Raw genomic sequence first — 24,796 nt, 5'->3', positions numbered from 1 at the left:
TGTTTGTACTTGAATATGATAATTTGCACGGATGAATGTGGAACATTCAGGCATTTGAAAATTGAAGCCAAGGATGAATCACATCTTTAGAGGTCATTTTCTGATGTCTTAACTGGTTTATTTAGATGTTTTTCATAATGTCCCAGGAGGAGGTGGTGCGTTTTAGGCCTGCTTTTAAAAATATATCAATGGGTTTGCCTCCAGTTAACTCAAATGTTGTCAATTAACCTATAAGAAGCTCACAAAGGCACTAGCACTTTTTAATTGGCACAATAACCTTAGTGTACGTAAACCTCTGATTTTTCAAAAAAGTAAAAAGAAAATATCTAGAAAAATTAAAAAATTATTTATTCTTCTGGCATTTATGGAAATATCAATTATTTGCCCAAACAAATAATTTTTCTACAAAAGATAAATTAAGCCTAATTTAAGGTTAAAGCGTGCGGGGAAAATATGAAAATTTTATATCAACTAAGGTTGAATTTTTTTCTTCCTCTGTAAGTCATTATGTTTTTCACCAGCTTCACTTATCTGTCCGCGTCCCCGCCCTCCATGCTGTGGCCGCGCGCCCGGCCAGATGAGGCTGTTCTTTTACAGCTGCAGATGTTGCTAATTAAGAATGGACAACTGGGCCAACAGTTTGTATGCATGGAGAGAAGTTTACACAGAATACTTTCTGTTTGAAGACTCTGGGTCATCTCTACGTTTTCTGCTTCACATTTTAATTGCTGCACGTTGGCTTCTTCTGGATTACCTGTGACCTTTCATTGGGTTTCAAACATTAATTTGGATTTATGAGGCATTCAGGTCTACGCTGTTCCTGTAGAGAGCGCATTGTTTTGTTGTTGGGCTTTACTGCTGCAGCTTGTGTTCAGCTTTCATTGCCTTTAACTTTAATTACTGTAAACACCTTAGTTTTAGCTGAATGATTACGCCTTCTGATTGCTACTAAATTCTTCCAGACAGAATCCGGAATGCCATAAGTCACAGCCCTGTTTGTGTTTATTAGAAGCTAATTCCATTTTGCTGAGTGTGAATTGTCCTGATTGCTCTGCTATTTGGAGCACTTAAGTTCATTACTAATCAGACTTGGATCTGTGGGGTGTGTGTATCCTGGCGTGCGTGTGCGTGCGTGTGTGTGGGGTGTATATTTTTAATGCACAGGTTGTTTGATCACTCCATGGAGGGCTTTAAGAATTGGGAATTCATGACCACCCACTGCTGGGGAGAGAAGGCAGCAGGCGACTGGATCCTGGAGATCTACGACTCGCCCTCTCAACTCCGCAGCCAGAAAGTGCCTGGTAAAAACTGCACTGCTGTTAACTGGTATCAAAAATTTGGTTCAGCAGGATTTTAACTACATTTTTGTTAGGAATGTGAGCATCTGTAGCAAACATTTGACCTGGATGCAAACTTAATCAAATTTTCGGAGCATTACATGAGAATTTTGTGAAAATTTCCCGTCCCATTGTTTATTTAAATCTGGAACACTTTTGAAAGATGTGAACATTTGACTTGCAGGACACAGAACTCAATAAGGGAAACATGTAGTAATCCTGGTCAGTCGAAGGTAATTCCTGCCTGGGGTTGATCTTCACCAGGAGTCTGTGTTACACAGGGAAGCTGAAGGAGTGGTCTCTGGTGTTGTATGGCACCTCTGTCCACCCGTACTCCACTCAGCAAAAGGATCGCTTCACAGACTCATTGCAGCCTGAGGAGGAGTTCACTGAGGAGTACAACGGTGAATCATACAAAACACACTGCAGCATCACCATAAATTAAAAAAAACAATCGGGTTTAATAGTTTTTTTAATATACCACAACATGGGAGTTTGTGTGGCGTAATGGACTGAACTGGCTTATTTTTGATAGAAAGTTATCATTAGTCAGTCCAGATGTTGTTTTGGGGGTTTCACTGAGGGGCTTCTTCTGTCCGTTTCCAGGTCCCTGTGATGCTGAATGCAACGAGAATGGCTGTGAGGGTCCCGGACCGCACCACTGCATCAACTGCCTCCACTACTTCCTCAAGTTCAAGAACAACACCAGGTCTGTCTGATTTAGAACATTACAGAAAGGTTCTTTCTTTCTTTGCTTTGCAAAATATTTTAAAAATAATGATGTATTGATATTAATCTACTCGATCTACAAATTGTTTTCAAGGGAAGGAATAGTGGAAAGATTCAAAGAGAACATGGATCCAAAGCTAATTTCACCTCGTTGTAAAAGAGAGAAAAGAGATGTTTGGAAAGTATTGAACGATTAAGCATATTTATTAACATGACAACCAAAATAAACTAGAAATTTGTTCTCACTTTGAACAAATTGTCACACATTTGCCCTCATTTATTAACCCAAGAATATTTTGTCATTTATGTTTGTGGTTCAGCCACAGATCTGGAGAGACTGTGATCCGAAACGCTTCAATGTGGGTTTAAATATAAATCTTGGCAGGACTTTGCCATCCTACTGTGGTACTTACAAGTGTGCCAAGTTCAAAAAGTGTTTCTTCTTGATTTATGTTTTAAATCATTTTCTTTATTCTCAATTTGCCACTTCACACTTAGACTTTGTCTGTTCTGCACAGATATACACATGTTCAAACATATTTTCAATTTCAAACCGTATTTGTATCTTTATATCAGGTTTTTAAACTGGATGTTGGCTTTGATCCCACATAAACCATGACTTTTGTTTAAAAATATATTTTTTACTACAGAATGAAAGCATCAAAGTGTTCTTTATGAAATCATCTTTAATTTAAGACATCTAAGCATGTTAGATTTTTTTTTTAAATGTGATTGATCTGACAAGTCAGTGCAGATGACAGAAAAAAGCAGGAAAACAGCCCTTTGAAGCAGACTGAGCAAACTTCAGACTCTGGTCATGCAATGATCTGTGGAACATATCAATAATAAAAGCTTTAAGTTGTACAAGAATTTTCAAGGTAAATGTTTTGCACCCAAACTTCCTGAATGCTATAAAATGGTGAGAAAAATATCTGAACATTTGGTCGTAGAAAAATATGGAATTTTGAAATAGAACAACTGTGAAAACCCTCAACTACAGATAACAAATTGTTAAACAATGAAGAATGCAGTAATAAATAAATAAAAATATATATTTTAAAAGATTTTTAATTTATGAAGATTGATTACAGATGATTCTGTAATCAATTTAAAACCCGTTCAGATCTTTCTGGCCTCTTGACCATAGCAGATGTAAAATAATCATTTCTTTACACATTTCAAAATCCAGTTTCCCCCTGTACGGTCATGCTTGCTTTATTTTTCAGAAATTCCCTGTTAACTCATTTTCACCTTACAGACAAACTTTGTTGCATTTTATAGAGATTATATGTGGTAGATCTGAATACAACGAAGTCCTGAGTACAGAATTTTTCCTAAATATAAATATGACAAGTTTGTAGTTGTAACATGAACAAAGCAAAGTGTTGAGACTTGTAAAAGGCACTGTATCTGTACCTAGCAGAAGAGTTATTTTTTTTTTTAATTATTTTCATAAAACATCCTTAATGCATACATCACATATGTTATAGTTCATTTATATGTAGAATTGAATCCAATAGTTGTGTAACTTTAAGGCCTAATACATTTTTTCTCCAAACATGTTGTAACTGGTTTCTATTTGTCTTTCTACTGTTCTAGTTATAGTTTCCTCAGGAAATGTTGATCCAGCTTTAAATTTTGCCTCCAACATTACTGACAAGTTGTGACTTTATCTGCATTGTCTCATCATAAATAACTTGTCCTCTGTGTGAAATAAGGACTCCTGTCTGTTTCCACAGTTTGACACTTTAATTGTCGTTACTGTGACACGGTGGCTGTAGAGACGTTTATTCCTGTCGCACTGTGTTAGTTTGTCATTTCTTGCTCTAAATTATAAATCATAAACATGATTTGTGAGTGTGGGCTGTAAATATGCAGATGTGATTTTCTTGTGTTACTCGAATCCCATTAGGATCAAAGTGTGTGGTACCTGCCTTTGTGTTGGCGCTCCTCTGTGCAGATAAAAGGCAAAGCAATGCAGGTGAATGAGAACGTGAAAGCTTAGCTGAAGCTTAACATCGGCCCACTTTAGAGATGTGCTGGCCTTTTCTGCCCGCACAGGGAGGAATTGATGAATGGAGATTGGAGGGGAGTGATGGCAGGAAGGGGCAGGATGTTCAGATAATTACAACAACACACATCTTAGATGGTCTCTGTTTATTGAAAGGTGCTGGGCTCTTTGATTAGAAGTTTTCCTTTTTTTGTTTTAAAACGTCTGACAATTTCAAAGAAAAGCATGAATCATCTCATGTTCCTCTTTTCTAGTTCACAATCCCACTAAATATCTTTATTTGGATGTGTATGTGAACTCAAATTCATGGACTTCTATTGTCCAATGGGACTTTTTTTGGTTTCTATCGGAAAGAAAAACGTGATGCATGAATATTTAAATCTTTAAGAGGTTTGCGTGATTGTCTGACATTGATGTTTCATTAAAGTGATGTAATCTCTAAATCTTAGAAAGTGAATCTGATTGACTTTGATTAAAAATTATAAATTATAGTTGGATTAGGACAGCATGCGCTACAAGTCGTCTGTCGGCTTCAGCTTGACGAGAAAGCGGACTCTAACAGTTCGGCACAATTGCAGCCAGCGTGTGCTTTCACACATAGATTCAGTGTCTGACATGTTCCATATGTGCTTTCTGGCAGAGGTTTCTGCAGAGTGTGACTAAGGCTTGAACTGTGTGTGTGTTCTGTGCTGCTGAGGACTTCAGAGGTCTCTCCACCTAAGGAAAGGAGCCTCTGGGTGACGAGGCGTGCTGATGTAATCCGGCAGATGTTCACCTGCACGCACGCAAACTGGCCCATTACACCTCCACATCTGTCTGCCCCAACTCAGTGAAATATGATTATTTCTGGTTCAGTTTAACACATTTAGAGCTCGTGTTTGCCACATTATCTGTAGGATGTGGCCGAACAATGTGATCCTGTTAATATACCATTAAACTGTGTGATAGTGTTCATTATACATTTATGAGCTTTAACTCCTGTTTTAAATTTTAATGGAATCTAAACCAGAATATTTTATTACATGCAATTAAAACCAGATGTTTACATTCACTTTAGAATAAAACACAATCTTTTTTACAGTCTGACAATGACTTCTTAGTTTGACTGTTACTATTATCAAGTTGGGTTTTTTTTTTTATTTGCCAAATGTGTGAATAAGAGATTCTTTTGGAGTGGGATCATTTTTTCCCCCTCTCTTCAAAGTCAGACTTTTACATACACCAAGATTACTGTGCCTTAAAACAATGTGGAAAATATCAGATGATAGTAATGTTATGGCTTTTTTACATGTGAGATATTTTAATTCAGAACACTTGAGTTAATTGTACGAACACCTGTGAATGTAGTTTAGGGCAGCACCTCAAACAAACTACTCCTTTGTGTGACTGTATGGAAAAATCAAAGGAAAATGAGATTCCAGATGACTGAATGTTCCTCATTTATCTACTTTAATCAATTATTTGCAAGTATTAAAGTGCTGTACATGAGTGAGTACATCAGGAGGCAAACTTCTTGTTACAGTGTGTGTATTAGCCTTTGACCATAAAAGGTCGCTCGGAAAAGCAGCAGCTGCTACAAACACAACATAAAACGTCCAGATTAATTGCATTTGAGGGCCAAGACTTAAATTTTTTGAGACACGTTTTATGAGGTTTTATATTTGACAGTAATGACTGTTTACATTTGGATGAAGAAATATTGAACTTGCAAACCCTTAGAACATCATCCCAAGTGTGAAGCACAGTGGTGGCACTATCATGCTGTGTGAGTGTTTTGCTGCAGGAGGCACTGATGCACTAAACAAAATATGTAGCATAATGATGAAACAATAACATGTTAATATATTAAAGCAACACATCGTTAAAGTTTGGCCAAAAATGGATCTTTAAAACGGACATTGACTCTAAACAAGCCATTAAAGGAAAATGTCTTGAGGACAAGAATGTAACGTTTTGGAATCGCAAAGCCCAGGTCTCAGCCACATAGAAACTTTGCTTTAAATTTTGAAAATGGGGATAATTTTGGTAATCCTAGCTGAACTAAATTAGCCTGATTTAATGTCAGGCAGGGACGGGAGAAAACATTTTATTTAACTCTTTATGCATATAAATATTTCTGAGTTCATCTTTGTGAAGTTCTTCAACCTCTTTCTCACCTGGTTTCCCTCCTCTGCTCCCGTCTCGCCCCAGGATGTGTGTCTCTGAGTGCCCCAGTGGATTTTTCCGTGACGACAGGAAGCGCTGCAAGAAATGCTCCTCCATGTGCGAGACGTGTGTCGGCAGTCGGAGCGACCAGTGCATCTCGTGCAGGACGGGTTACCACCTCATCGAGGGCTCCAACACGTGCGCTGCCAACTGTGCTGATGGCTTCTACCTTGATAGTGGTGCGCCTTTTTCTTCCTGGCTTAGCTAGTGAGCAGATGGAGCGCCACATGTGGCAGAACAGTGGCGCTGCAGTTCTCTGAATAATATGATGCGTTTCCCTTCTCTCTCTGCTCTTCTTTCTGTTGAGCTGCTGTTAAATAAAGATCACTAGTTCCATAAAAAGCTTTAAGAAACGAGTAGATGTGTTGGCAGTGAAGTGTTTGTTTCCAAACAAATTGTTGAGGGCAGATTGGACCAATCTTGTTAATTGTCCAGCCAGAATCCTTTTCTCTCTATTGATCGTTTGTAAGCTCATGGCCCCTGAGATAAAAGCACGGTGGAAGGTATTGCACTGTGAAAACGGTTTTCCAGAGATGGCGAAGCAAAGTAGACTTTTAGAAACATCTGTCTACCACCTGCCTTACAAAAAAAAGAGTACTCTGCAAAACTGTTTTTCTACTCCTGGACTCACAGTGATGCCGTTTTACCCTTGATGTAATGTCTAGCCGTGTGTTTATTTTCCTGCACTTGCTGAATCCAATTAGGAAAAAAAGAAAAAGCATGTGGTAGTAAAGATGTTTTACTGTAAAATAACTAAACTAAAATGAAACAGACCTACAGGATTGCCTTTAGATTTTGATCAGGGTCTTTTCTGTGCATTGAGTCATTCCAAATCTATTCATTTACATTATAACATAAACACGGAAAGGACCTACTGATTGATTTGCCTTATGTTTGAGACATATGCCAGTTTTGAAAGCAGATCAAGTACAAAAGACTAAAGCTTTGTAAATGACCTTTTTTTGGTGTAAATCTTCTAATTATGAGTGTGTGTTTACAGCCAGCTTAGTGTAAACCCTGGCTGCAGATCTGAAATGATCTGATCCAAATCCCATCGTTATTCCACCAGGCCAAGTTGAAGTGGATGCTGTTTCCTTTGAATCGGTGCCACAATTTAATGTTTGGTTTTCAAATGAGCAAACTAGTTTCCTTTTTTATCACTCTGGCAGCAAAAGGAGGTGAATTCCTCCTCCATCCATCACATTGACAGATTCATTATTTAATGTTTTTCCTTCTAAAGAACTCTAAGTGACGATAAAGTTAGATAAGCAAAGGAAATGCGTCTGTTCCTTTATTGTATTATAAACTTAATTACAAACAGGGTTTCTACACAGTTCCAAGTTTGATTTTAGTCATTTGGAGATCTGGCTGAAAACAGAAAATGGACTTTAAAAAAAGTATTTCAAGCTTATCCCATTTTCTAAAAGTTGTGTATATCCATGCATTCACAAATTCTTCCATCTATTCACCCGTTGTTCATCAATCATTCGATGTATTTGCCATCCATCCAACCGTTTATCCATCGGTGTGTCCATCCAGCCATGCATCCTTTCGTCCATCCAGTCATCCATCAATCTGTTTGTTTTTCTTTGGTTCCTCCTGACTCGCTGATGTTTTTGCAAGTTCCATATTTAAAATACTGACATTAAATTTATATACATATTGTTTTTGGCATTCTGAAAGGAAAATATGTAGGAGCCAGAGACTTTCCTGTTTCTCAATTTATATTTCTTTCTTTTTCTCTCTTCTTTGGCAGCTGAGGATTGTGTGAAAGTGTGGCGTAGCCTTTATTCTCTTTTGGTACTTGCAGAAGTGTTTCCTACATTTTCCAAAAACTGTGAAAAAATATGTTTTGTTCACTAGACATGTCAGTTTTCAAGTTTTGATATTTATGTTATTCTTGAGTCTTTAACATGTTAATATTTTCTAGCAATCTTTTCTAGCACCTGTCATAAATCCTCTTGTTTTGATGACTTTTCAACCTACACATCTCACCAAATGTATGCAGGAACACTGTTTCCAGGTCAGCCCCTAATTATGATGCGGACACTGTGTGTCCTACAGATTCCAACATTTGCAGAAGATGTCAGGAGAACTGTAAGAGATGTTCAGCCTCCAATATCTGCACTGAGTGTAAACCTGGGATGAGGTAAGCAAAGAAAACATGAGACTGACAATAAATTATTTTACATTAGCTTATATTTTAACCTTTTGTAAATACATGAGACAGGGTGGTTTTACACTTCCACATTTATTTTAATTCTTTTATAAAGATAATATGATGAGTACTTCTTACAGAACCGCTGCACATCATATGTCAAAACTGTTGCTCTTTACATTAGACAAACATTTGAATATTTCTCTTCACCTTCATTTATTGCAATGCTGGTTTTGGTTTTTGCCTACCTCACAATATTGTAACCATTTAAATACACACAGAATAGCTTTCAGATCACTTTGTTTTATGAATTTTAATGTGAATTTTTTCTCACCTTTACATATTTACTTCTGTTTTTTTGCCCTCTGGCACACTGAAATGGCTGCAAATATATTTGCAAGAAGGAGAAAAATGTATAGTAAATTTTCCAAAATACTCAAAGTATTCCAAGTGGGAAAGTATCCATAGGAATTTTGGAAATTTATCGGAATCTTCTGAAAATTGGTAATTTGCTATGTGGCCTAAACACCTCTGCAGAAAGCAATATGCTGTTTACTTGCTGTTGAGATATAGAATAGGAATAACCAAATGTAACCTCATAAAATCTGGTTGTTTTTTGTCAAAATGCTAAAATATACAGTACAGACCAAAGGTTTGGACACACCTTTTAATTCAATGAGTTTCCTTTATTTTCATGACTATTGACATTGTAGATTCACACTGAAGGCATCAAAACTATGAATAACACATGTGGAAATATGCACTAAACAAAAAAGTGTAAAACAACTGAAAACACCCCTTATATTCTAGTTTCTTCAAAGTAGCAACCTTTTGCTGTGATTACTGCTTTGCACACACTCTGCATTTTCTTGATGAGCTTCAAGAGGTCGTCACCTGAAATGGTTTTCACTTCATAGGTGTTGCCCTGTCAGGTTAATAAGTGGGATTTCTTGCCTTATAAATAGTCATGAAAATAAAGAAAACCCATTGAATTAGAAGGTGTGTCCAAACCTTTGGTCTGTACTGTATTCTGTAACTGTATTCTGTATACTGTAACTGCATCTAAAATCCACTTGAAGAACTATATTTTATAGTCCCCATTTTTTGCTACTTATTTTAACTTATTCCTCTGAGTAATCCATGGAAAGTTTGCAAACTTTAAATTTGCTCAAATTTTGCAACCGAAGCTGTAAAACCCGAGAGCTTAGGCACAGTGTTAGGGTGTCTCGACCCAGATACTGAACAGAGTAATTTATCCATCCATCCATCCATCCATCCATCCATCTTCTTCCGCTTATCCGGGGTCGGGTTGCGGGGGTAGCAGCTTCAGAAGGGAGGCCCAGACTTCCCTCTCCCCGGCCACTTCTTTTCTTTTCGTTTAGCATTAGCATATTAATAATCATTAGTTTGAACTGTATCAGATCAGACAGCTGTGCTCATTTAACTAAGTCAACCCCTTACTGTCTCATTCAGCTATGTGGTCATATTTGTATTCAAGCAATACGGAGCAGTTTAAACTTGATGGGACTCAGGTGTCGAGGAAAAAAATAAAACTACTGATTAGAAATGTTGAGCCTTCAATACGACAAGCTTTTGCAACAGAGATAGCAAAAGAGATTTTGTCTATTTCAGGTTAATTTTCTACAGTAAGCTTTTGTTTGGTTTTGCAACATGAAATAATCAATCTTGTTTCCCTGAAAATCTTTTTTTTTAATTTAGTATTTTTTAAATTAATGTACGTTTTTGATGAGCTGTTCTGGGTTAAATGTTTCTCTTTAAAGACACTTTAATTTAACCTCAAGTGTTTTCTAAATTTTCCATTTCATTTTGTTTGGCCCCTTCCAGAGAGGATATCATGATTTAAAGTGGTGACATTCCTCCGAGGTCATGAGGGAAACTCCTGAGAAGCGTTTAAAACACATTGCAGTCTGGAAGTCTCAAACTCAACTTTTAAGTGTTCAGTGTAGCCAGAGGTGGAGGTGGAGACACTCGGAGGCCGTAATTTCCCCGGAACGGCTTTGAGATCACAGTAAAAAAAATAAAAGGACCTTGTACACACACATGCACACGCTCAGCTTCCCCTCCTCCATTTAGTCTTGTTAAGAGCCAGGGAGGAAGAGGGGACCAGATTGTTTCTGGGAAACTTTTGCTAACGCTTTCCAGCTGTTTTTCAGCTCAGTGCAACAGACGCACCAACCTGTCCTCACTGTGACTTCACAAAAAGGGACTTTATAACCTCCAAACCTGCTTCCTAGCTGACCTCTATCCATACATCTGGCTCAAAGGCCAAAACCACTTGTAGCGTGTCAAAACAGGCTGATTTATGTTGGTCCAGAACATGCAGCAAATATTCTGCTGCTCTTCTGTGTGCCACCCAGGAGGATGATGGAGTTATAAACTAATTTTTTTATTTATTCTTCCAGTCTCCAAGGACATAAATGCCAGATGACCTGTAATCCTGGAACCTATTTCAACGGCCACAGGAGGACATGCGAGCTTTGTCATCGTGCCTGTGCCACCTGTGCAGGTAGAAAGTCCAAGATTAAACAAAAAACAAAAAAAACACAGCTACCTCAGCAACATATTTTGCTTTAAAAAAATGATGTGTCTTTTAGGTACAGGTATAGAAGCGTGTACCAAGTGTGCAGATGACTACTTACTGGAGGACTGGCGATGCGTGTTAACATGCAGCCCTGGCTACTACCTGTCAGAGCAGACCTCAGACAATGGCCAGGTGCAGCGGTTCTGTAAGAAGTGAGTCTGCTCAGCAAGCATCTCTACATAATACTGAAGAAAGGCCAAAATAAGATCAGGAAGAAACTCTGTGAATGTGAAGCCAAAGTCTTTCTAAAACCTCAGAATCACACATGTCGAAGGAAACTGAGCATGCATGCAGAAAAAAAAAAAAACTGAATGTGCAGAGTTAAAAACTGAATATTGCATCACCCAAAAAAATGTCACAGTTTAGCATAAAATCACTGAACTAGGAGTACTTTCTATGGAAATAAACACAACTGTGCCAGTTTTAATTTTCATTGCTGTCAGAGTTGGCGTTGCTCACTAGGAAAACATAAAATATTTGATGATGACGGGAAGTGTCAAAGTAACAAAACTCGGTAAATAAAGAAAAATAATTTAAAAATTATTGATTTCTTTTTGCTTTGGGTTTATAGCAAACATAAACTCCAGATAATAGTGTGTCCAGCTACTGTAAAAGAAGAAAAAAATCATTATTTCCATCTCAACCGCAAGGTTTTACTGAGACTTGGCTATTGTTTCTTACTGACTTGACCATCTTAGCACTTCTTTACCTTCTATTGCTTTTCATGCTGAATTAAACAAATCACCAAATATATTACAGACAGCCTGGATGCATGGCACTGCAACAGTTAAATAATATTTATTTCAGGCAGTTCTTTGATACTGCAACACTACTAAAATAATATTTTGCAGCACTAATCTAGTCTAGCAGCAAATACTCATTCTGAACTGTTTTCTTTGCAATATAGTTTGTATTACATTGTTCCACCTTTACCCATTCAACACAAAAGGCTCTTAAAGACTGAATTGTATTTGCTTTTATTTTTAAGTTGTTTTTATTAATGCCATAAATAGCTCAAGTCCTCACCATACATGGTAAGCATTGTATTTTGTTGTATTTTTATAAAAAACTCACAAAACGTAGTTTCATTCATTTTGTGGAAGGTCATTAAAAACTCTACATTAATATAAATAAAGTAAAACTATTTTTAAGAGAAAAAACATAAAAACATATTGCACTAAAAAAAAGTGTCGTTTTTTTAAAAAGCTGATGTTTTTTAGTTTTAACAACACAAAGCACCAAAGATCTGAAATTATAATTAAATATTCTTTATGTCTTTATGGTGCTTGGATCAGCCTTAAATGGGAAGATCAAAGATTAATATGCTGCTGGGAGAATATTATAATGAAAGGATTAATGGCATAAAGTGTGATTACATTTAAAACCTTTCACTTTTTGCAGTTTATGAAAACAATCTACACTGTAGCACCATGTGCTACTGCCTGAATAAAAATGTGAACAAACACATCGGTGCTCTTCTGGCTGATGATGTTTATTTTCTGCTGCCACTTTTAAATAATGCTAAGATGTATAAAGGAGAAGTAAGAATCAGCCGTAAACATCCTCTGTTAATGTTTTTTATTTTACGATCAGTTTATTTTTTTCATCAAAGCCAATCCTCGCCACAGAATCGGACATGTGTGCTGCTTTCGCTCGTTGTGATGCATTCCTTGTATTTTGCTCTCACACCTTGAATTATTTATTGCTCACCCGACCTTTTACCCTCTTCAGTTCTTTCATTCTCTGTCAGCCCCTCTCCTATCAGGAAAACCATTTTTATAGGCGTTTTCCCTATTTTCATTATTCCCGCAGGGCAAGGGTTTTGTTGTGATCAAGATGATGTTCAGAATCTTTATCTTCTTACTTTCTCTTGTTTTTTTGTGGGAAAAAAAAATTCATTAAAATGATTTTCTTAAATCCCAAAACTTTCACTAAATATATTTTTGTTGCATAATTTTCTGATTGTTTCCTTATTTAATTTTATTTAAACCGTATCAATATAAAGAAAGTTTAATACCGTAATTAATAGTTTAGTAACGTAATTCTGGATTTAACCCTGGCCAGATGTGATAATAGCTGCTTCGAGTGCCTGGGACCCGGGGAACTGAACTGCAGCAGCTGCAACAGCGGCTACAACTTGGAGGCGGGAACCTGCGTGGTTAGCACAGTCTGCAAAGATGGTGAGTTGTCAGCTTTCTTATTAGCTACATGCTCTATATGTGTGTGTGCATTTTCAATATTAGCCGTAACATGCAAATAGGATAGATTTTCATTGTACAAGCATTTAGTATAGAAATGGGATCGTTTTAGAAATGGGAAATAAAATGTTGGATAAATTTTAGATGACCAAATAAACAGTAGAATAAATTAACAGTATTTTTGCAATGCACAGCAAAACTTGTGGCCTTTTGATAACATTTTGAGCTTTTTACTAACATCTTTGCTAACCCACTCATTGTTGTAGCTCCAAAGCAAGCGGCCAGTCTGCCTTTGCTTTCATGCTCTGGCTTATGTGTTGCTTTCTCACAGTTTATGCCCACAACATATCATTTCTCTGGAAATACCTCACTGACAAGATCTCCATCTCTAAAACAGTTTTTCCAAGTTTCTCTCTGCACTGACCTGAAGTCTACTTCATAACGTCTGTTTTCCCGCATTCATCTTTTTTGTTGAACATTCAGTTTTTTTCTCCTCTGCTCTCTTTTCCCCTAAAACTGTGCATGTTGTGTCTATGATTCTTTAGACATAAATAGTTTTGACTAACTCACAGACCTGTCAGTCTGATGATGCTTTGACTGCAACTTGCGATTTTCTGCTTGGGCAAGAATGTTCTAGTTGATCTGAAAACACATCCGTGTGATGAGATAAAGCTCTGGAACGTGGCTTTGCTGCGTCACCTTTATGTTGACGATGATCTGTATTACTTAAAGTGCACCCTCAGTCTGTCTTTGTAAAGCAAAAGTCTCATTTTGATGATGGTTTGTCTGCAACTTTAAAATTAGAATGCTTTTATTAAAAGCCCGTGTACAGATGGAGGGTTCACTAGTTTGGAAAAATTAAATTAATATTTTTTTGGGGGGGGGAAATCATTATTTTACTAATTGTGTGACACTTTTTTCCCCTTTTTCTCTCTCTTTTCTTTCCCCCAAATCCATTTTCTGATCTCCTGACATCACTCCGCTGGACCACAATCCTTTTCCACCTCGATGAACATCCCTGTGATTGGATCAAAAAAAAAAAACCCTCCTTCCTGTCACCTGAACATTCTCCTGACCAATCATGCAACTCTGCTTGTCATTGTTAATGGTTCTTCCTTGTGTGTGTTTCTCTGTAATGTTTGCCCCCCTCTCTCCCTTTCCCTCCGCCTGCATCTCCTCTTCCTGGTCTGTGGAAAGCAAATGAAGAATCTTGGGCGGAAGGCGGTTTCTGCGTGCTCGTTAAAAAGAACAATCTCTGCCAGAGGAGAGTGCTGCAGCAGCTGTGCTGCAGAACGTGCTCGCAAAAGGGGTGACGGGACGCCGCCACCGGGCGCGAGAGGGAGCGCACGGAGGGGTGGGAGGGCACGGGGGCCAACCCTCTCCTTCTTTAACCCCCCTCCTCCCTCTACCTGCCTGAGCATTCACAGTCACATAATTTATAAGAAAATCTGTGCCTCTTTAAAGGACGCATCGGAGGTGCGATGACAGGACTACAACAAACCTACCTTTTTTTCAGTACTGGGACAAACACATGATCAGGGTGTGAAACGACTGGGACTTACTTCAAGAAAAATGAGCTATTGAAAACAACAACAACAAGAAAAAAAGCAAACAAACAAAAGAAAATAAAGGTGTTGGTATTTTGTGACCAAAGCATTGATGCCAAAATAATTGAACCTTCTTTGTATTTGTTGCCAGTGTACAGAGCATAGTTAAAAACAGGAGCCTCTCAGCCTGCAGACCTCTCAATACGTCTGTGTGCATTTTTTGTTTTGGCCCCTCTTTCTCATCTCCTTCCAGTGCTAATGACCAACAGATGGAGAAAGTGAGCATACAGTAGGAGATGCCATGGTTTTCTGCCTGTAAATATACGTCAAAGAAGGCGAAGATTAAAAAAAAAAAAAACCCACGTAGCTCATAATGTGAAAATAATGCGTGTCTGGGCTGATTCTGGCTGTTTGAGGGGAGAGAAGACAAATTCACACTTTAGTACGTACCACACGCAGTACACTGATGCACATTTATATATACATATATAAATACATAAATGTCTATATTTATATATGTATATCCACACCACACACATGCACCTTTAGGCAGGAGCGCAGACACATTTATCAGCCACTACTTGAAGTTACAGACTTCGGCGTACGCCAAGACTGATGCACATTACTGAGCAGAACCAACTCTTTTCATTTACTTCAAACATCCATCTGCCCCTCTGAGTAGTGTGTATGTGGGTGTGTTTATCTTTATTGCGGTGTCCAGGAGATTGCCATTAATTCTTGATGTAAGCCCAGACGGCATTGATTCATTCAAGAGTCGATAGTCATTCTTTCCAGATCGTTCTGCAGGGAGGGGAGCTCCGCAGTAAGTTATAATGAATTTGCGGTACTAGGGATGTACCGATGCCACGTTTTCACACGTGTGACGAAGATTCATGGCCCAAAAACTGAGGACCGAGTTTATCCACTGCAGTGACTTCACACTTCAAAGCTTCTTCCTTTACTTTGTTGGATAAGAAAACTGCAATATCTGTCAGACTTGTTACTGGGGTCTGAAATTTATTGAAATGTTGATTACCTTTCTCCACATGCCCTGTATGACACAGCTTAAGGGAACTATTGTCCAGTAATGATATTGTATCTGTATCGGTGCATCCCTATATGTTACTGTTCTCAAATAAAATAGAGTTTTAGAAGTTTCTGCTCTCTTTATTCTGTTACAATGACAATGCACATGAACTGATGTTCTCTGACAATTCTTACATAATATATTCATTTAATGATGTTTGCATCTGCAGATAAAGCTCACTGAGAGGCAGTTGGACAGGGAACGGCCGTCTCACATTTCTATCCTTATTTTTCTCAATTTTAGACAAATTGAGTTGTTTTGTTAAGCTAAAGGTATAGTCACACATTTGATTCTCTTTATTTTTCTCTGAAGGGAAGCTGTCGGTGTCAGAACTCAAAACTGTGTCAAAAATTCACATAATTAAAAGAAAAAAAGCTTCAGTGATGAGCCCAATAGACGTCCGTGCTGCGCTCCCCTCCTGTCCGTCTTTGAGCTTTACCTGATGGAGCTCGTAAATTATTCCAGAAATGCTGGCTTTTAACATTGAATAAGAATTAAAAAAAAAAATGCAAATAAACCTAAAAGGGAAAATAAAAACCTCTCTGGATGGTACTTTTTGGTGGGTGTTGATGCCTGCAGCCTGGAGCCTTTACAGTATTAGATGAATTGCTGTACTGTGGGCTGGTAATGGTTGTTGGTGATTTGTAATAAAGAAAGTCCCCTGTTTGGGTTAAAAGAAGTTAATCTTGGTCATTGTTTAAGATGACTTTTGATTGCGTGTGTGTGACAGTAGACACACACATACAGCCCCTCGTATAAAAGCTGTTTTTATTGTGTACTTGTGACATATCTGTGACAATGCATTATTAATGTTACTCAAAGTCCTAGTTTTGAAAATCTTTTTTTATTACCTTTACTTAAGTGTTCTTATTAAAATGTTTAATCTGTTTACGGTTCTGTTGTCTTCTCGGGTTTTCTTTTATTCACTTTTTTTTTTACCATGAAATTGTTACTGTATTAGCATCGTGAATTATTTCCTTTTTTTTTTTTTTTAAAGAAAAGATCTGAAAATCTGCTTTTACTCTACACCGAGTTACATTTTAAAAAGTGATACGTTTTCATCAGTCAAGCTGATTTAATAAAGGCTCCACATTCCTTGAGGCTGAGTGTTTTGGAGGAGATGCAGTATAAACTTGATATTAATATACGCAACATAAAAACTCAAAACACTTTTCTCACTGACAGTGGTTTTTATTCAATTAAATGTAGAGGTTTACATACATTTTCTCAGCATCAACTTGACTTGATTCTAAGCTTTTTGGTTTTCCTTCCTCACTAGACTTCTGCTCCATTCCTCCTGATAGAAATGATGCAACTCATCTTACTCTCATGCATACCTTTTCAGATCTGCCCACAACTTCTCATTGCTTTGTGACAGCCTTTCCAAAACATTGACTTTCTTATCGTTAAGCCACTTTATAATAAATGCATTTATATGCTTGTGGTCTTTATCAATTTCCAAGGCTCATTTGTGCCCAATCTCTATCTTCTTGGCTGATAAATTGAGATGTTGTCCAATGTTTCCACATATTTTGCTCATCATGCCAACTTTTTTGGCCACTCCCTCTTACTTAAATCTGCCTCTTTCCTCCAAAAGTGGTCATTACGTCTAATCCTCACCAAATACAACAGTAACATAGAATGTTCAGTCTTGATAAAATGGAAATAAATTGTTTATGAATTTTGTTGACTTTATTGATAAAAGTTACATCGGGATGTGACATGTCGGGAATCTTTAATCACATCAAACTTGTTTCAGAAAACCGTAGTTTCTGACGGCGGATCCTCTGGGGATTGTTAAATATAAACTCACTTTTCATCAATCATGATTTCAAAGCATGCACATTGACCTAGTGGGATCTAGTGGATTTGATGCATAGTAAACAGTTTTACCCTTATAGCTGATTCCTAAATGTTTGCTCAAAAACAAGTCATGTAAGTACAGTAGTTATGATGGCTGTAAGAATATAAAATCCCTAAAGGATTTTTGGAAACTTTAAACCTCTTAAATAGATGATTAATGGTATTAACATGATTTTAATGCACGGTCTAGACCAACAAGACTGGGACACTGTGTGAAATACACTGACTGCCTTGTAAAGATAATATTACCCCTTCAACTTTCTTTCTTTGATAATTACAGCCACAAATTACAATTGACTTTATTAGGATTTTTAAAACACTAAATGATACATAATTGTGAAGTGGTAAAAATGATACACGGCTTTCAAAGTTTCTCATGGCTGTAAATCTAAAAAGTGTAGCATCCCTCCTGAAGTACATCCTGCTCTGTCCTTTCCGTCTGTTGTCCAGATGAAGACTGAGGTATTTATTTTCCTCAGCCACCTCTACTTCTTCTCCCATGATGGAAATAGAGTTTGATCTAACCCTGTTTCTGTAGAAACCTACAATTATCTCTTTTGTTTTGTTCTCATTGAAGTTGACATGATTGTTTTCACACCATGCCACAAAATCTGCAGTGATAACTGCATTGAAAGGTGGTTCTATAAAGAGAGCTGAAGACAAACACACACATCAGTTTTCCTAGTTGAATTTGTAAAAAAAAAAAATATCTGAAACTCTTATTTCTTTCCACTTTAGAAGTAGCCTTGGTTATCAGAACATCCCATAATGGCAAAGGCTTAAGGAGTATCAATCCTTTCGCAAGATTCTGTATGTTGTAGTTATTCTGAAGATTTATCTGAACACTAAAGTATCTAGTATTTGTACGTCGTTCAAGATTTCCAAAATCTAAATGTATCTGCTGGAGGATGTAGTCAAGTTGTGTTTGTTCTGCTTTCTTGGACTGAGTGTGAGAAGATGTAGAAGAGTTGTGGAGCTGGGATTCAGACTCTCTAGTATACGATGTCAGCATTGTCTCACAGCAGCAACTTGTTGCTGCCCTTACAAGCTCAGACCTGAGCGTCCACAACAGAGGACAGACGTTTTACCACCCTGAGTGTCTCCCCCTCTCTTGTCTTCCTGGATGGCACTCCAGGAAGGTTTCTGCTGAGTAGAGCACTGTGGCCCTCGGTCCCCTGAGAACTTGGCTCTCTGTTTGTTTGTCTGCGGGGGTGGGCGTGAGGAAGAGTGACGGCGCTCATTCGGGTGGCAGGGGGCTGGGGGGCTTTTGAATGGTTTCAGCAGAGCTAGGCTGAATGGGAAGCTGCCGCCTGTTGTGTTTGTACACAAAGAACCTCCTTTGTTTTCCAGAGGAACAATTGAGCTTTTCACCGAAAGCCGGAGAGCACAGACAAACCTCACCGCTGCGGAGAAGGATGCTCTCGCTTTCTACTCTTACACAAACATCCTGCTCCGTCGTTATGCTTAAACCAGCGTTTGTCACCTTTGTTTAACAGCAAAGTGAGGGGAGACGATGTTTATGCGCCACTTGTTTGCATTTTTAGGGTCAATGGATTTGTGGAAACTTCTAGTTCACTGCCAGCAATATAAGACAATTTCTATGAATTTTCAGAAGTTTGTTCTCTTATTCTTGTTGGGGGGGGGGGGGACCATTTTCAAACATTGTTTAATAACTTTGGTTATGCCTCTGCCCTTTGTGGAATCATAATTGCACATCCACCCAGAGGGCCATGGTAATTGTGATAATGTTTTTGATGCAATGATTCATTGATTACTCTGCCAGTCGCAGAGGTTTCCAGCAGGCAAATCTCAATTCGCTGCACTTCTGAAACCCACGCACAGGTTCAGCATTTTTAGCAGTGGAGTTATGAACCTCAGGCTAAAACAAAGCCAGTCTCTCAGTGATGAGGCTTTTGCTGCTTGGTCACAAAAATGAATATAAAGATGATAACTTTCACAATTTATTTATTTATTTTTTGTTTAGATTTCTGACTTGTAGCAGTATATTCATTAAATAGCAACATTGGAAAAATACACAAATAGCACAAAATAAAAAATGAGCACATAAGAGCTGTGACTATACATAGATGAAAGTTGACTAAAAATGTCAGGTTTTGAATACCAAACTCAGTCAGCAATGTCAGGGGTAGAGTAGTGATAACAGAGTCTGAAACTGAAATTAAGATTTAAAATTTAACATTTAAAATTATTCATTGAGCAGGAGGAGGTAAGGAGAAATGTTCTCTGACAACCTTAGCTTAGGTATCTACTATACTGGCACCCTACGGTAGAAGATAAAAGCACCAAATGTGCCTATAATCTACTAAGCTGTCATTTGTGACCTGCTAGCGTCCAAATAGAGGCAAGTTCTGATCCAATTCTGACTCCACATCTGTCACTTCTTCACTTGGGAAAGTAAAATTCACCACAGAAATGTAGCAGTTAAAACTTTATTTTGCGGGCACAGTTTGTCACCCAAATTTTGTAATAATGGAAAGAGGTAGTTTACTAAACAACTTGTGGTTTGGTTCTACTAAGTCATTTAAATCTAATGATACACATGTAGTGTTTGGAGAGGATGTTAAGACTGATATGCAATTGTTTTTGTCTTTTATTTGTCTCAAACACAGAGAAACAATGAGTGTTAAGACATTCCGAAGAATAATTTTGAGTGAATATAAACTGTTTAACAATCCCTGGCAAAAAAAAAAAAAAATCCCAATAGCATTTTCCTTTATAGATTATCTTTGTAATAAAATGTATCATTTCCTCCTTTTCTGTGTAACCATTAAGTGGCCACACATCTGTTTGGCAATACTTAAAGGGTTTATTTTTTTAATGAAGAAAAAAGTCTTCATTAAAACTTTTGTTGGTATTTTATGGCCAACAAAAGTACATCTGTCTTTTGACAGATGCAGATAATTTACTAGCAATAGATGATGATCACTTCCTGTTTTTGAGAGATGTGTGACTGCAACATCTTTTTGTTGTCAAAATGTTTTCTTAGAATTGCTTACTTAGGTCGATCACAGTTTATTTGTTTCAAACTTTCATTATTTCGAAGTTTTTACAACTCGAAACTGGGATGATGTTAGTCCGTTAAACTTTCCTCTGCAGTTTTAATTTGGAAATTTCTGGGTGGTGTTTATTACTCCAACTGTGCTTTTGTGCTGCTGAAAGGTGGAAATGTCTCCAATCATGGGTAATAAACACAGAAGCATTAAACTCTAAAACTTTTAAATATCTAGTGTCATAAAAAGTATAACTGGTTAGGAAGTTGTTTGAACTTTGTTCTTATAATGCAGATTATCTTTCATCAGTGAAATTTAAATGATCTGCATTTACCTCTGGCTTTAAGCCTGGAATAACCAAACCCAAAATATTCAGAACTTTTATTATCTGAGTGACTTTTTAAAAGTATTTTTGCAGCACGATGCTGAAAGTCAGTCTGCGCAGTTTCTTCTGCCATCATCTGTTTGGGTCGCAGCATTGGCTAGTGATTTAAAAATGGCTAAACAATCTGAATAAAGAAAGCTGGTTCTATTTTGGATTATTGTGCGAAGAAGGATTCTTCATGAAATGAAGAACATTATGGACAGCCCTGAGCATCTTCTTCATCAGACCGTGACACATCAACAGTGTCTTCAGTCTGAGACTCCTTCAGATCTGCTGCGACACAGACTGCTACAGGCGATCCTTCCTGCCTCCACCTGTCAGCATCCACTACAATTCTTTGAAGGAACTTCAATAATATGAGTTACCGCAAATTTATTTTCCTTAAGAATCAACAAGAAGTTTTTGAATTGAACTGAAATGGGTTGAATGATAATGTTGCAGCGGGTCTGTAATGAAGCTGTTTTTTGTGGCTCTCTGTCTGCAGGGGAGTACTTGAGTAAACAGGGAACGTGCCATCTTTGTGACGTTTCCTGTCTGCAGTGCACGGGTCCGGAAAGTGAAGCCTGCACCGTCTGCCCAGATACAAGGTTAAAACCTTTCTCAAGGAAACGTCACCAGTGCAGAGTACATGTTTTCAGACTTTTTGTTGTTTCACACGTTTGTTGATTTCCCAGACCAGTTTTAAAAGAGATGATATTAAAGCTAGATATGTTAAGATGATTATCAAAGTTCATAGTTTGTGTGATTTGATCTTTACTATGGTAGTCGCTATGAGCCTCAGTGGATATAAAAAAATCTGCACACGTTAAAATGCCAAATTGTTGTAGTGTAAAATAGTAATGCCAAGAGAAATAATTGCAAAACATCTTTCACCTTTATTATAACATTGAAACAGTACAACTCAACTAAAGAAATAAACTTAAATCTTCTAGAGGGAGAAATCAAAAGACTTAAATAATGTGGTTGCATAAATGTGATCTCCATTAAAACTCATAGCTATTGTTAGAATTTCACTCGCACTTTTTGGTACACATTTATTATAAGATTGAGCTTTGGAGATATTTAAATATTGCATTTTAACTCCAAAACAGGAAGCTAGCAGGACAAATTTTGAACAGGATAATAGAAATCCACATCTAATGTTACTTTGTGTTGACAGAAGAACTTAGAGAACAAGTTACCGGTGCAGCACTTCACTAAACAGTGAAGGTGTGGAGGCGGGGAGAAGCTAATTGTTTCTAAAAGGCTTGTTAAAGTCCTCTGTTAAATTACCAAACGGCCACTCGAATGACTCTCTAGCTATTAGGATCAATTAAGAATCAAACCTGGCACAGTGTGTTACCTCTGTACCATCCTTCCAGCTGAATATAATTATTGCAGCTTTATTTTGCAGGAACGTTTGGTCAGGAAAGAGTAGAAAGATGCATGAAAATATAAAGCAAACTGAATATAACTGAATATGTTCCTACAATCATCTGGACTTTAATCTGGAACTGAGGCTTAAGTTTCAAGGAGACAATAACAAAAGCACACAGCCAAGAAAACAAAGGAATGGCCTCTCTCTCTCTCTCTCTCTCTCTCTCTCTCTCTCACACACGCACACACAAAAACTGTTTAAGGTCTTGGACGCAGCAAGCCAGAGTTTGGATCTGAACCCAGCAGAGCTTCTCCAGAGAGAGCTAAAATTCACTCAGGACTGATTCTGCCAAAAAGAAACAGAAAAACCTCCAAGACAAAGGTATGCCAAGCTTGTGGTATCTTTCCCAAGAAACCTCCAGGCTGCCAAACTCTCTTCAGCCAAGTACAAAGAGAAGTTTTTCAATAATTATGCAAAGAGGCATATTCTATGTACAAAAAGTGCTACAAAACACTCTATTAAAACTACTTTTTGTGAGTCCCTTCGCACTGCTGTGTGTAACTCAATGAAGGAATAAAAACAAATGGATCCATGCTGAGACAAACCTGAAACAAAACAAAATGTGGAACATTCTTCATCTGCACTGTTCATTTAAAAGATGTAAGCTAAAGTGAAGTGGTGCAAACATTGCTTTACAATCCAACCACTGCACTGTGGTTCGAAAACAGAGTTGATGCTTTTATAAATCAGACGTGAATTCACAGATGGGCGGGTTCAGATAATGGGAAATTCTGCTCATTTCCAAGGATAAATCTAACTTCTTAATGCACAGTGTTTATGTTTCAGCTGTGGCTCTGCTTCATGCTTCCATGTAGGTTCTTTGAAGATGGCCGTTGTGTCATCCGCTGCCAGGAGCGGCGCTATGTCCAGGGGAAGCAGTGTCTTCCCTGTCATAACACCTGCAAGGCGTGCACTGCTGAGGGTCCAGATAGCTGCACCAGCTGTGACACAGGTAAACACTCCCACAGAGATAAATACATTCAAATTGTTCTGTTTTTTGTTTTTTTTTCTTGTGGTGAAAATAGAAAAATATTTGCAGGTGCCAAAGTAAAATATTTTCTTTTTTTCATCATCTCTGCAAGTTGAATGTGTGTTAATTTAACAGGCTTGTATCGGCACAGAAGTGTATTTACAGTGGGAGCAGCAATGAGTGGTTTATGTTTCCAAAGCTGCAGATACCAACCCTGATGTTCTGTGTCACTGCTGTAGCGGAGAACAGGAATATCAGCTACAAGTAAAAATGAGTCACCAGGTGTTTCTATGTTAGCGAGCATTAGCACAACTAGCTGCAACAGGAAGTTAGAAAAGTTTCACCCCTTCCTCCATTTGAGTAAATTATTGATCTCTGAAATGTTTCAGAAATCATCAAGGAAGATAATTACTAAAGTTGGTGTATTGACTCGCCGTGTTGCACAGGATATTGATTTAGCTTTGGTATTTAATAGCTACTAAGTGAAAATTTCTCAATGTGCTGCCTGTGTTTGTAGACTCAGAACATGTGAAGTTGTGACTAAACCTCACAAACATTTTCATACCACTTTCCCACTTGTGACCACAAACTTCAATGTATTTCATGAAGGTTTTGTGGGATATACCCAATACAAAGTAATACAGGGCTGGGAAGAAATGAAAAATAATTCATTGTATTAAAAAGGTTTTACAGAAAAAAAAAATCTTCAAAGTCTGACATGCATTTCTGTTCAGCCCCCAACACGTTAAATACCCAAATACAAAACTGTTTCTTCGTGAAAATCAGGGAACACACCAGACATGTCAGTAAGGGCTTTGCACATCTGCAGAGTACTGATCAATCTATCATCTGAAATGGAAAAGTTTGATGGAACTACAAGCCTAACCAGACCTATCAACACAAACTGACACGCTGCGCAAGGAAATAAAAAATCAGAGAGGAATCAGAGAAGCTCGTTGTACTTGGGGAGCTACAGAGGATGCTTTTCTTCCGCAGGGATATGGACGCTCTTAACGGGAAGATAGATCAGGAACTCCGGGATGAAAACCTCTGAGGCTACAAAAGGCTTGAGAAATTCACCAGAGCTACAGCGCAATGGTTCGGCTCAAAGCATATTCATGCGTTAGAATGGCCCAAATCTAAATAATGATGAGAATACTTGAAAATTAATGTACACAGATTCAGAATGGACGCAAATTTTAAATCTCTAAATGTGGAAAGGTGGTAGAAGCATTCCTCAGCAGCTGTAGTTGCAGTAAAACATAGTCTGCCACAC

At 37.8% G+C, this 24,796-nt stretch overlaps 1 protein-coding gene across 6 annotated transcripts in view; it reads left to right on the top strand.

The window, feature by feature from the left end:
• pcsk5 (proprotein convertase subtilisin/kexin type 5) overlaps positions 1-24,796 on the top strand; it is a 92,758-nt gene that overhangs the window by 50,015 nt on the left and 17,947 nt on the right. For 2 of the 6 annotated variants that reach the window (XM_023343112.1, XM_014468488.2), the window contains exons 13-22: positions 1,165-1,301; positions 1,619-1,741; positions 1,944-2,046; positions 6,268-6,461; positions 8,347-8,431; positions 10,864-10,967; positions 11,056-11,194; positions 13,107-13,222; positions 21,618-21,720; positions 23,366-23,502. In XM_023343112.1, the coding sequence (XP_023198880.1) occupies positions 1,165-1,301; positions 1,619-1,741; positions 1,944-2,046; positions 6,268-6,461; positions 8,347-8,431; positions 10,864-10,967; positions 11,056-11,194; positions 13,107-13,222; positions 21,618-21,720; positions 23,366-23,502 (1,241 nt within the window). Of the gene's footprint in view, positions 1-521; positions 1,143-1,164; positions 1,302-1,618; positions 1,742-1,943; positions 2,047-6,267; positions 6,462-8,346; positions 8,432-10,863; positions 10,968-11,055; positions 11,195-13,106; positions 13,223-14,437; positions 15,942-21,617; positions 21,721-23,365; positions 23,503-24,796 lie in introns of those variants that run through there. The other 4 variants (XM_023343114.1, XM_023343113.1, XM_023343115.1 and 1 more) reach the window with 3 other exon arrangements.

This window comes from Xiphophorus maculatus, chromosome 12 (genome assembly GCF_002775205.1).
Source record: "Xiphophorus maculatus strain JP 163 A chromosome 12, X_maculatus-5.0-male, whole genome shotgun sequence".
Lineage (NCBI taxonomy): Eukaryota > Metazoa > Chordata > Actinopteri > Cyprinodontiformes > Poeciliidae > Xiphophorus > Xiphophorus maculatus.
The sequence above is the reverse complement of the archived record's forward strand: the minus strand, read 5'-3'. Positions and strand labels throughout refer to the sequence as shown.